The sequence below is a fragment of the Rhododendron vialii genome, chromosome 13a (genome assembly GCF_030253575.1).
Source record: "Rhododendron vialii isolate Sample 1 chromosome 13a, ASM3025357v1".
Taxonomy (NCBI): Eukaryota; Viridiplantae; Streptophyta; class Magnoliopsida; order Ericales; family Ericaceae; genus Rhododendron; species Rhododendron vialii.
The window spans coordinates 21399341-21413157 of NC_080569.1; the positions used below are offsets into that span (position 1 = coordinate 21399341).

At 36.3% G+C, this 13817-nt stretch overlaps 1 protein-coding gene across 1 annotated transcript; it reads right to left on the minus strand.

The window, feature by feature from the left end:
- Window positions 1-5648: 5648 nt before the first annotated feature.
- Window positions 5649-7218, minus strand: LOC131313984 (uncharacterized). Its single transcript, XM_058342479.1, has 2 exons — window positions 6071-7218; window positions 5649-5774 (listed from the first exon to the last, which is right to left on the minus strand). Exons 1-2 carry the CDS (start codon window positions 6683-6685, stop codon window positions 5649-5651), a joined length of 741 nt encoding a protein of 246 aa, XP_058198462.1. The 5' UTR covers window positions 6686-7218.
- Between the last annotated feature and the right edge of the window lie 6599 nt (window positions 7219-13817).

Consider the following 13817-nt stretch of genomic DNA (forward strand, 5'->3'; position numbering starts at 1 on the left):
AATCTTGTAGTGGACAAACGGTTGGAAGTATTAGTAGTGGAGGAATACTTGGAAGTGTTAGTAGTGGAGTAGAAGTTGGTAGTTCTAGTGGTGCTGTCGCTGTTGTTGAAAGAGAAGAACCTTTGGAGGAATTTTGTCGTCATGCTGAAACTAGGTACTTGACAATGGGTTGGGCCAACTTGATATATGAGGTTGGGTAAGTATTTACTGGTGGTGTGAAGGAGTTTAGGGCAACTTTGCAGCAATATGCTATTGAAAATGGTTTTATGTATGATTTTGTTAAAAATGACAAGTATCGTGTGACTGCAAAATGTTCGATTTCTAGCTGTGGATGGTATGTGCATGCCATTTTGGATCGCTCAAGCAGAGAGTTTTGGATTAAGAAACTGGTAAACGAGCATAGTTGTGGTTCAACCTATCGAACGAATAAACATAAACGGGTGACATCTAGTTTAGTTGCTAGTGAGGTTACTAGTATGGTTCAGAAAAAGAATAACACATCACCTATGGATCTGTTGGATTTGTTTCTGGACAAGTACGGTTTGGATTTATCATACCACCATGCATGGTTAGGAGTGGAAAAGGCTAGGGGGGAAATATTTGGAGACTATGAAAGTTCATTTGATAAGTTGAGGTGGTACGTTGAAGCTGTCAAAATTGCAAATCCAGGGAGCTTATTAAAGCTTGAAGTTGATCCTGTCAGCAAGGAATTCTCGAGGCTCTTTGTGTCGTTCAATGCATGTATCACAGGGTTTAATCATTGTCGACCATTCCTTTGCCTTGATGGGACACATCTCAAAGGCAGATTCAAGGGGTGTCTTCTTGCTGCCACAGGAAAAGATGCAGATCAAGGTACTTTTTTGTGTTATTTTTTATTTTGAATGTATTCCTAAGATATTCATATCTATTTATCTGCTTGTTCTATGATTGGTATAAGACAGAACCTAGGTTTCCATATATATCCATATTTATTTGTTTTCATACATATCAGTCAGCTTTCCATAGTTTTAAAAGGTCTCGGTTTTTGTTTTATTCTAGTAATGGTTGGCCTGAGAAGTGAGCACCTTGTCTCTAGACAGGCACTTTGTGTGACATATCAGTATTTATTTTTATTAAGTAGATTAATGTTTCTTTAACTAGAACTACATCTAAGTGGAGTTCCATCTTATTTTTGTTTGTTTTGGGATTCTTTTTTGTGTTATAGGTTTATTTTCCTTGGCGTTTGCTATTGTGAATGCAGAAAATGATTGTAATTGGTTGTGGTTTTTTCGGATTTTAAAGACTATCTTGTTTACACGGCCTATTACTTTCATTAGTGATCGCAACCATGGTCTCGTGAGTAACATACCAACTGTTTTTCCTAATTGTCATCATGCTTACTGTTTGTATCATCTTCAATTCAATTTGAAGGATCACTTCCCTGGACGGTTTTGAAAGGGTTATCGAAATAGGTTGGTTAAATTGTTTAATGCTATCGCTTATGCTCCATCGGTATCAGCTTATATGATATGTGAGGCTAAGTTCTACGAGCATGGGGGAGATAAGGCCAAGACGTTTATTGCAAGTGTTCCAAAACAACATTGGACTAATGCTTATTTTCAAGGGCATCGATACGGAGAGATGAGTTCTAGTGCTATTGAGTCCTTCAATAACTGGATACTTGATGCACGGCTTATGCCGATAATGAATTTAGTTGAATAGTTGAGGTCGAAAATTATGATTCAAATGTCGCGTAGAAGAGAAGAAGCATCGCGTTGGGTTTTTCAGATTTGTCCAGACATGGATGCAAAGTTAGCTAAGAGGATTGACAAGGGGAGATCGTGGAGGGTTTATAAATCAAAAACCGGCTTGTATGAGGTGAAATTTGTACCTGCTGTTCTAGTAAATCTTGAGAAAGGGACATGTTCTTGTGGAGCCTGGCAATACAATGGTTTCTTATGTGCTCATGCCGCAACGGTGTTAGTCAAGACTTGTGGAGCGGAGGGATCCTTGGCTGGTTACGTTGATCCGTTTTATCATGTTGAGGCATATCGGCTCACATATCAAGATAATATCCATCCAATTCTAGCTATGGATATTCCTGACTTCACACAAGGAAGTACTCGGGTTATCAAAGCTCCAAAAAATAGGAGGCAAGCTGGAAGACCTTGCGTAAAGCGCATTCGTTCTAGGGGTGAAGAACAATCCTCTGCTAGGCCAATGAAATGTGTGAGGTGCCATAAGCTTTCTCACCACAACCACAGGACATGCAAAGGGGCTACGGATGATTGATTCTTTATATTTTAAATAGTACATTGTTTTGTTGGAATTCATATCCATACAAGTAAAGAGACTACTTAATTGTTCTTAGGTGCGGGACCATTGCGAGGCACAACAAAAGGACTTGCAAGGAACCTCTTCTTAGTTGATTCTTAGAATGACACATTAAAGTCTTTCTGCATTCTTCTTCACAAAAGTTTATAAACTGGGAGTTTGTTTAGTTTTACATTGCGTTTCCAATAAGTTGAGTATTGCGATACTGGTTGAGAAGATTTTTAGTACTATGCAGTTTATGAGTATCTTCAATTTTATGCAGTTTATGAGTGTCTTCAGTTTTATGAAACTTTATGTTGGTCATCTCTGTATATTTTGGTTATGCTATCTTCATATAAATTGGTATGGTGGATGTTACTTCAATTATTTATTCTGGTGCAAATGATGTGCAATTATTCGTTCTGGGTCATTTAACACTGTTAATCAATATTGTGATATAACTTTCTCCTTTAATTAACAGTGTTAATTGCATTGCATTCTTCAGTTATTCTTCCTCACACACCAGTCATGCCCCTTTTCTTTGTTAAGTTATATCAATATTATGATATAACTTTCTCCTTTAATTAACAGTGTTAATTGCATTGCATTCTTCAGTTATTCTTCCCTTTCTTTCGAAAAGGAAGTTTGGCATTTAACACTGGTAATCAACATGGTCATATACCATTCTCTGTTTGATTAACAGTGTTAACTCATTCTTTCAAAAAGAAAACCGGTCATTTAACACTGTTAATCAATATTATGATATAACTTTCTCCATCAATTAACAATGTTAGTTGCATTGCACTCTTAATTTATTCTTCCTTACACACCAAACACTTTTTAACGCTTTCTTTCGAAAAGAAAGCCGGTCATTTAACACTGTTAATCAATATTGTGATATAACTTTCTCTTTTAATTTAATGTTAGTTGCATTGCACTCTTAATTTATTCTTCCTTACACACCAAACACTTTTAACGCTTTCTTTCGAAAAAAAAGCCGGTCATTTAACACTGTTAATCAATATTGTGATACAACTTTCTCCTTTAATTAACAGTGTTAAATCTAACCCTTTCTTTCGAAAAGAAAGTTGGTCATTTAACACTGGTAATCAACATGGTCATATACTATTCTTTGTTTTATTAACAGTGTTAATCCATTCTTTCAAAAAGAAAACCGGTCATTTAACACTGTTAATCAATATTATGATAGAACTTTCTCAAATAATTAACAATGTTAGTTGCATTGCACTCTTAATTTATTCTTCCTTACACACCAAACGCTTTTTAACGCTTTCTTTCGAAAAGAAAGCCGGTCATTTAACACTGTTAATCAATATTGTGATATAACTTTCTCCTTTAATTAACAGTGTTAATTCTAACCCTTTCTTTCGAAAAGAAAGTTGGTCATTTAACACTGGTAATCAACATGGTCATATACCATTCTTGGTTTGATTAACAACGTTAACCCATTCTTTCAAAAAGAAAACCAGTCATTTAACACTGTTAATCAATATTGATTGTTACTTGCAAAGCGCAAAGGACGATGATTGGAACTCCAATCGAACACCGCACCTTTTTAACTCTTTCTTTCGAAAGGAAAACTGATCATTTAACACTGTTAACCAACAAAGGAGGAGGATTGAAATGAGGTTCAACAATTTTGTTCAATTATTAACACTGTTAATAATAGGACAAGAAACAGAACACATACAAGACACACTAACTTTGTCATTTGGTGTATACTTCATCAGAGCAGCTCGAGCAAAAGGTAGAATAGGACATAGGACACACAACACACAAGCAATAGATATAGAATACAAAAGGTACCAACTTAGCTTTGCCTTAGTCATGTTGTCAATTAACATAATATAAACAGTTCAAATTAAAAACATGCAATAGTTTTAAAGATAAATTTATCTAGAATTTCCTATCTTCCAAAGTTGTTCAATTGCTAACCAAGTATCTGTACGAATGAGTTTTGACATCTCAGTATTGCACTTCTTCAAGTCCTTCAGTTTCTTTTTTGGCTTTTGCACTTGATTTGCCAAAGAAGTTTCTTGCAAGTCGTCTACATCAACAAACTCTACTTGCGGACTTTTCCTCTTTAACTTTCCATACACATAGTTCTCGCAGAAATTTGTCTTCATATCATCTCTTTCTTTCACTCTCTTAAACTTTGATGGTGGACTTTTCTTCTTTGAAATTTGAAGCACTTTTTCAGCCCTTACTTGTTGTGTCACTTCATGAACTTTAATGTTTATCAATTCCCCCTCCAACTGATTTCTCTCTTCCCGCAGTTCCTTTATAGTGTCAAATGTGGCCTTCTGTGTCACTTGATGCACTTGTCTTTCCGTTTCAACATTATATCCTTGTGTTAACTCATGTGTTTCATAATGTTCAACTTGTTCCTCATACTGCTTGTAGAGTTTTTCAAGGGCTTCGTTTTTCTTGCATAATTTGGAGATGTACAAATCCTTCTCTTCAAGTTTTCGCTTCAGAATTTCAATTTCCTCCTTTTGATGTTGAAGAGTTTTTTGCTTTTCTTCATGAAGTTCCAAGATTTCATTCTCCATGCTCTTCTTTTCCTTCTCCAAGAGTTCAATTCTTTTGTTGAGTTCATCAATAACTGCAATTGCATCCTTTTTTGATTGGTGCAATATTGTTCCACAAATATTATCCAACGATATCTCATTATAGGTATTTGGAACTAATGTTGAACCGGAATCTGTTCGTGACAAATGATCCTCTCGTGATTCAAGGCTAATGCTGTCATGCACCATAGTGGACTTGTACCTTGGCGAATCAACTTCCAATGAAGGGTTGGAGGGAGTGTTAAAATCATCTAGCCTTTGTCCATTTTCTGATGTGACATCTTGTTTGAGTTGTGCTGCCCCTTTTTCAACCCTTGCTTCTTCTCGTGATTCAAGGCCAATGCTGTCATGCACCATAGTGGACTTGTACCTTGGAGAATCAACTTCCAATGACGGGTTGGAGGGAGTGTTAAAATCATCTAGCCCTTGTCCATTTCCTTCATCTGCCCCTTTTTCATCCCTTGCTTCTCTAGAACCTTTAGCTTGTTGAGGAGATTCACCATCAACACTTATTCTTACTTTTTCAACCTCCAGTTCAACAGGTTCTATTTCTCCACATTCTTGTTCACTTCCAAGATCGCTGTAGATCTTTTGTTCTTTATCTGTTTCTTGTAAATTGGTATCACTTACCTGTGAAACACAATTTGGCATTCTAACTTGTGTCAAAGAGAATTTTAAGTGTTTTCAGACAGAAAAGGAGTTAATACTGAAAATTAACATAATGAATGCAGATAACATAATGATTAATAACTAAGTATTACTTGATCAACCGAAAGTTTGATCAAAATCCCTAAGTACGTCCCGAAGCTCTGAAATGTTCCATTTAAGTAATCTTGAAACTGCATCTGCATTCATTTGTTGTAGAACTTTAGTCTGCTCACAAAGCCAAAACTGCAAAAAGAAATGCCATAGTTTAGCACTGAGAAATCCATAATAGCTGAAAGTTCTGAATTTTAAAACTGCATTACTCAGAATCACAGAAATGAGCTTAAAAAAATATATTCTAATACACTTTACAAATAGAGGTGCTCCAATAATCAAAGTACATTAGGCAATTCATTGAGTAATGCATATTCAGATATATTCTAGTACACTTTACAAATAGAAAATTATTTAGTAATGCATGTTAAGATATCACATAGCACCATCCATAATAATAATGAAATCGTAAAAAGATCAGCACATACCATTAAAAGCAAAGAACATCCATGCAATTCATTGACCTTCTTATGATTTTTGTGAATGGACTTCATCAAATAATCTGTAATAGCTCTAGCCCAATTGTACTGTTTTACCTTTGCTAGGTCTTCCATGTAATGAACAAACGACCAATTCACTGTTGTTCCACTCGTCGAAAAGAGCAATGTGACACAAAGGAAAAGACAGAACAATCTGACAACGTCTTCAATATCTTCTGGCTTGTTGCTACTCTTTAGTTCTTTTATCTTTTCCTTCATTGTTGTAGTTGTTAACCTTGGTTCTTTGATGCACAACCTCTTAGCTAATGCAGTGTCTCCTTTGCTGATGTTTGTTTCTACCATCTCTTCATTTCCACAGCATATTCCCAAAATCAACTTCACATTATTATCCTTGAGCTTCACTTTCTTGTCACCCAATCGAAAACTTTTTGTACGTTCATCATAGGACTTTATAACTTTCACAACAACTTCATCAAACTTTCTACAATGATTACTTACCAACTTCTTGCTCACAATTGCTTCAATTAATAACCAAAAAGGTGTTTTTTTGAAGCAAGCTATATGTTTGGGACTGAATTCAGTATCTCCAATCAATCTAATCATACCCTGCAAGTTGGACCTATTCAAGCTTACTCGTTGTTGTGTGCTCTCTTTTTCAGCCACATTTCTTGACCTTTTTTTTCACCGGTTGTGACCGGCTTATCAATCCTTCTTCTTCGATGTTTGTTCCTAATTGTTTTTCTAATCTTGGTCTAAGTTCATACTGAGTTTGTGTTGCTCCTCTTGCTCTAGACTTTTCTGAAATTTTGATGGTAACGGATGGAACTAACTTGGGCTGGTTTGCTTGAGCTTCAACTGGTGTGCCTTGCTGCGTACCCCTTCTTTGCCTCAACTCGTACACATGTGCTTGTGTTGTTGGGGTTTTGATCACATCAGGTGTATCTAAGTTCGAGTCATATTGTTGTGAATCTGATGCTTCTGCTGGTTTTTTACTGTCTGAATGTAGATCTCTCCTTGCCCGCTCTGCATAGTTTTAAAGGAGATTTTGTGAGAGTATAATAAAAAGTCTACACGCACAAAATAAAATCAGTGGTGAAACATAACATAACTCAGTTAAAAAAATCAATGAATTGATCCCATGCCCTATCGAATTTCAGGTATGTGTGCATGACAGTGCTACAAATAACACAAGGTGCAAATTAATAACTCAACATATGAGACAGATTCCAAACTAAAACATCAAATTCAAGTCTGTGATACTGATAACCATTTCATAGCCATTTCTATGTCTTTCAAATCCTCTCAATTTTAAATAAGTTTGATCACTAGTCGTATGCCTTTACAAAGAAGCTTACCTTTCTCAACGCTTAATAGCTCCAATCTTACCTCTCCCATCACTTCAATTAACAGGGCCACATTGTGGAAAAAAAAAATGTGGATAGCCCATCAATGGGATCCATGCGATGAACGATAGTACGTAAAAAAAAAAATTGCCATGACTACACAAAAACCCGAGATCATAACAAGAGTCCTTAGGTCAAGTTACAGACTGAATGGGAAATTCTTAAGTTTGATAGGAACCTGAGATCATAGGCAAATCCCTATTCTTATAGATGAGAATGAAGGAGAGAAAATCTTTTCCAATTTGGAGTTCAGAGAAAATAGAACAACAAAATAGCATATAACTCATTTTATGAATGAAACTTAATTAACACTGTTACAAACCCTCACAAGCCTATGATCTTCGCCATGTCTTATGCAAACCCCCTAAAATTAACGACATTGCAGAAGTCTTTTGGCAAATGAGAAGATCAGATCATCTAAAAAAATGGCTATCAATTCAGGCTGATCATTCAACACTGTTAATTAATATTATAATATAACTTTCTCCTTTAATTAACAGTGTTCAATTATTAACACGTGTCGGATATGGACACGACACTCTCTTGACACACGTCAAACACGCCAAATTACTTGGATTTGAGAACGCTCTAGGCACATATGGAGGACACGACAGAAATTGTGATGTGTAAAACTTGGTCCATAGTTCAAAATTTCCGAGCATCATCCACTTCCCCACACCAATCAGGACGGCTCTCATCAATAGACTTATGAACATCCTTCCCTAAATCAGGACGGCTCTCATCAATAGACTTATGAACATCCCTCCCTAAATCCAGATTTTGTTCTTGACCACAAGCCTTGAAATACGTACTTGCAAAAATCACTCGTTCCTCATTTTTTCAAATTAGAGAAAAAATTTGAAAAGATGTCAATACTGTAACAAATCCTTACAAAAATGAAATACATACTCAAAGAATTATGCAATTTGCTAAAATTACAGAAAATGACGACATTGCACAAATCTAATTGGCGAATGACAAGCACTCAAAGAACAATGCAACTTGGTAAAATTACAGAAAATATGTTTTGAAATACGTACTTTTAAACCGGGGCATTGTGCTTGCAATCCACCAGCGGTCTTCCAAAGACAGGATCGCAATCCACCAGCGGTTAGAAAATATATTTCGATTGTTTTCCTTGATCGTCTTGTCGATCGTCGTCCTCGATCGTCTTCCTTGATCGCCTTCTGTCCCTTACATTATTGACAATAGCAGTTGCTGAGTAAAACCCTAAGCAAGGGACTCAAATCCGCCAAAAGGTAATGTAAATGTTTTGTACAAAACTCGATTTCTTAACAAACTCGATTTCTGATGAATTTTTCAGCTTCAAATCCGCCAAAAGGTAAACTAATTGTTACCTGATACGTCTTGTCTCTATTTCTCAAGAAGCACGATTTCTGAAGAACAATAGAGAGAGAATGGCAGATATAGAGAAGTCAGAGTAGTCTTGTCTTCTCCGTTGAGCTTCTCCGATGTCCGTAGTCGAAGGATTCCCATCTTCTCCGATCGATCGGTTTGGGAAGGTAACAGTAGCGTATAGGTTGGGTAACAGTAGCGTATAGGTTTTGGAAACGTCTTTTCTACGGAGTAAAAACGGGGGTATTTTTGACTATGTTATGTTATAAAATTACAGTATGGACTGTTTATGTTATAAAATTACAGTGTGGACCCGAGGCTTTAAGAAATCCTTACAGTGGACCTTCTACTAAATCTCCCATTTACTTCATCTGTGCAATATTCATGGGCGGTCTCAAATGGAGGCACGGGGGGTTCACTCACCCCACTCAAGTCAAATTTTTTAGAGGGAGTAGTACATCTTTTTGGGTACTCTTGTAAATTTGCCCCATGGAATATCTTGCCCCAATACCTCAACAAAATTACAAAATTTGCCCTTAACCAATTTATTCCATATGTACTAGTATCTCTTAGACTCTCACTCCTATCGGTTAATCTCTCTCTCAAAATAAATAAAAAATTAAACAATGGAGAACTAAACCCACTAAAGGAAGGTTTTCACTAATTTTTTAGGTTGTGATTGCTTTTATACGAACTCTATTTACTATTTTTGTGAATTTTTTTCTCATAAGCTCTTGTATTGTTGTTGAGTTTTTGTATATTTTTTATGTAAGACTAAATTTTTTATATATAACTATGTTAGGGCTTTAAATTCAGGCCAAATTTTGAAGTAAAGTTGTATGATTCGTAAACGCCCTTATCGATATCGGATTAAGATGATTTTTTATCAGGGCCCTAAGTAAAATATTTTGAACAAAATGAGCTACTCTGATGATCTTTGTTGCATCCGAGACGGACACAAAATTGATTTGAAGGTTTGCTGTACCCCTAGCATTATTGTGCGAAAAATCGACGAGTCAGTTATAGATGAAATGATATCTAATGAATGGATATCCATTTTGGTAATATAGTAGAAAAAGATATCTCATTTTGGTTATTGTTCTATAGTATTTATTTTTTCCGATTTATTATGTGCGAATAAAAAATTATGTGTTATAGATGCTTGACCCCGTTGCCATTATTCCTATTGTAAATCTTAACAATTTAATAGTCGTTTTAATAAATTATAAGAAACTGATTTTCACACTCTCCTTAATAAAATCCATTCTCCTATTTGATTAGACCTCAATACTCGATTCGATTTGATTTGGTTTAATAATTTGTATTGAAAGATTTTAATATCATGTTAAAATGTTATGTTTGTTTATCAAATGCTAAAATTATGTGTCTTCTAACAATGAGAAGGTAAATAAATGGTAAAAATAAATCAATACGCCGGCCGTGTCAAGTTTATTTCTACTCAATATATTTCTCTAGACCCACCCTTTAATTTGTTAATTTGATACGTACAGCTGTGCAATCTTTGTTACACAAACAATATTTATGCCGTACAAAAGTCAAACTAAATTGCTCTGCAAGCGTTACCGAGAAAATGAAAGATTTTTTTAGGTGCCCCTACAGAGCCGCAACATGAAGTTCAGTCATTCTATATTATATATTGACGTGGAATCCATACGATTAATCTTGATATATATCCACATCAATTTGTTGTGGTAGAGGACTTGGAATCCTACATGGTAGTGCCCTTGGGATTAATGTATTCAGACCAGAAAATTGAATTTAAGGGTTTGCTTGGTTCTAAGGGGAAAAGAAGGGAAGCGCTTCGGTGTCTCCCTCCGTATTAAAGACACTGTAACTTTTAGCATAACAAAATCATTATGAGCATAATTAAAATTCATTGCAATCATAACCGAACTCAAACAAGACATAACCAAGGAATATCCAAAAAATCAACCAATACATAACCAAATTCAACAAAGGCATAACAAACAAGTTATGCCTTGTTATGGTTCTATTATACTTGTAATGGATTTTGATTATGCTCATAATGGTTTTGTTATGCCAAAATCCATTACAAGCATAACAAAATCCAAACAAGACATAATCAAGGAATATCCAAAAAAATCAACTAAGGCATAACCAAACCCAACCAATGCATAACAAACAAGTTAGGGAATGACTTCGGTGTCCCCGGTCATTTTGGGGACACCGTAACTTTTGGCATAACAAAACCATTATGAGAATAACCAAAATCCATTATAAGTATAACAGAACCATAACAAAGCATAACCAAAACCACAGTAAGACATAACTTGTTTGTTATGCCTTAGTTGGGTTTGGTTATGCCTTGGTTGGTTTTTTGGATATTCTTTAGTTATGCCTTATTTGGGTTCTGTTATGCTTGTAATGGATTTTAGTTATACTCATAATGGTAAAGTTATACCAAAAATTACGGTGTTCCCAAAATGACCGGGGACACCATAGCATTATCCAACAAGTTATGCCTTATTATGGTTCTGTTATGCTTGTAATGAGTTTTGGTTATATTCATAATGGTTTTGTTGTGCCAAAAGTTATGGTGTCTCTAAAACGAAGGGAGACACCGAAGTAGTTACCGGAAAAGAAAGGAAAAGAAGAGAGGAATGACTTCGGTGTCTCCGGTCATTTTGAGGACACCGTAACTTTTGGCATAACAAAACTATTATGAGCATAACCAAAACCATTACAAGCATAACCAAAACCATAACAAGGCATAACTTGATTGGTTATGCCTTGGTTGATTTTTGGTTATGCCTTGATTGATTTTTGGTTATGCCTTGTTATGGTTCTATTATGCTTGTAATGATTTTTGTTGTGCTTGTAAGGGTTCTGTTATACCAAAAATTACGATATCTCCAAAATGACCTGAGACACCATAGCATCATCCACAAAAAAGAGGGGACAATTACAATAAATTCTCTTGGTCTCCGTGGCTTAGTTTGGAAAGAAATTGGGAATAAAATAGGAAAACAAAAAAACAAAATTTTGAATACATTAACTTCTTATATTTTCATCTCGCCTTCTTTCATAATCATATTCTCTCCCTTTCCACAAGTTTTTATTTTTGCCAAGCAAAACAATTTATTAATCATTATACGAATTATAAAGATTAAAAAGATAAAGGATACACTGACAATAAGCTACCCAAGACTTAAAGAAAGGCAAGATGCCAACCGAACACCTAAAACCCACAGAAACCCGACCTAAAAGCAACCAAAAACCTAAACGAGCCTCAAACCCAATAGCAGATCCATCAGTTCCTTTCCACATGTTCCAAATAGTATGCCCTCGGTTCTCTACTATTGGCGTTGTTGCATGCTCTTGACATTTTCTTTGCACTTAGCATTAATTTGGTGTAAAAAAATTAAAAATAATAAGGTGAAATTACACAAAGACCCCCTCATCTATACGTTTTGAACACGAACACCCCCTAACCTTTAAAAATGCCCACAGACACCTCCTCGTCTACTTGAAACTAAAAAATCACAAATTCTGTTAACGGAATGGCTGAAATGACAAAGATACCCTTGTCATAATAACACTCACACAAATATACCCTTGTTATAATAACACTCACAGATAAAAAAATTGCAAACCAGAATCAACTCAAAAAACCAAACCCAAAAATTGAACCCATCAAAACCACTGGTGCAAGCCAAGCACATCAAACCCTTACAATTTTTTTTAATCTTGGTAAACCCTTACAAATTGACATACAATCACAAATTGACATCCATACAATCACATACAAAAACTGCCAATTCAACCCATGCCTTCGCACATTCTCGCCGGAAAATCGCAAAACCCATACAATCACAAATCTGAGACAAACCCTTCAAATTTTGACACTCCACACATATACAGAGAGAGAGAGAGAGAGGGAGAGAGAGGCGAGTGCTACAATACCTAGCAAACGGGGAAGAGACTGATGATTCGGGGAAGAGGTACCTCGTTGATGATTTGGGAGGGTTGCCGAGTCAATTTCATCCAATCCTCCCCTCCCCTCGCCTCTCTCTCTCTAACCCTATGAGTCTTCAACCGCGACTTTTTCTCCCTCTGATACTCGTCCCTCGTTGTGTCCATCGGCTATAGCGGCCGAGAGTTGGGTTTTATGACGTCGGATGGTGGGGAGATTAGGGCTAGGGGTTCGTCGTATGTTAATGCTACGCTTGTGCTTGACGGATTGGAAGTGGTTCATGATGTGGTTTATTTGGTTGAGGTTTTGGTTGGGGGTTTGATACCTTTTGATACAGATCCGGTGGTCAAGGGAACGGTCGGGATCTTCTTTGTTGGTGTTCCGCCACCCTGACGTCCTCGCCGCCGTCCACTCCTCGGAGACGTCGACCTTGCCACGGCGGAGGCCTGTTATCCGGTTCGGAGAGACAAAAATACCGTTGTCCAAATTACCCATCCGTGTTGATCCCTCCTACCGCCGGCGCCATGGGTAACATCATCTCGTCGGCGATCATGGTGCCAAAGGAGTTGATAACGCAGCGAATGCATGCCGGAGAGAAGGGTCGGTCTTTGGAAGTTTTGTTGAGAATTCTAAAGAATGATGGGGTTTTAAGGGTATTTTTGTCTCAAAAGGCCAAAAGCACTAGCACGTGCCATTGAAACAAACGGCAATCCAACGGAAGGGATTAACTTGGGTAACGGTAATACATGAGGGGGTGTTCGTACGTATAGATGAGAGGGTCTCCATGTAATCTTACCATAAAATAATTTGTTGAAATATATTTTTTAGGCATTTGAAAATATACGAAAAACTGTATGAGACATTTGAATTGGGACGAAAGGAGTATTTTTTAGGTGCATGGAAAACACTAATTTTGTATTAGATTCATACAAAAAATGTAGCGATATAATGGCACACTCCTAAAAAGTAATTAATACTACTACTTTATGAGTATACTTCTTCCTGTTGGATTTTTACTCCA

Bases quoted from the DNA above. Each gene is read 5' to 3' on its own strand.
- LOC131313984 (XM_058342479.1), bottom strand. From the start codon at position 6,685: ATGATTAGATTGATTGGAGATACTGAATTCAGTCCCAAACATATAGCT. The intron at 5,775-6,070 runs GTATGTGCTGAT...TTCTTTTTGCAG, and splicing joins GATGTTCTTTGCTTTTAATG to TTTTGGCTTTGTGAGCAGAC.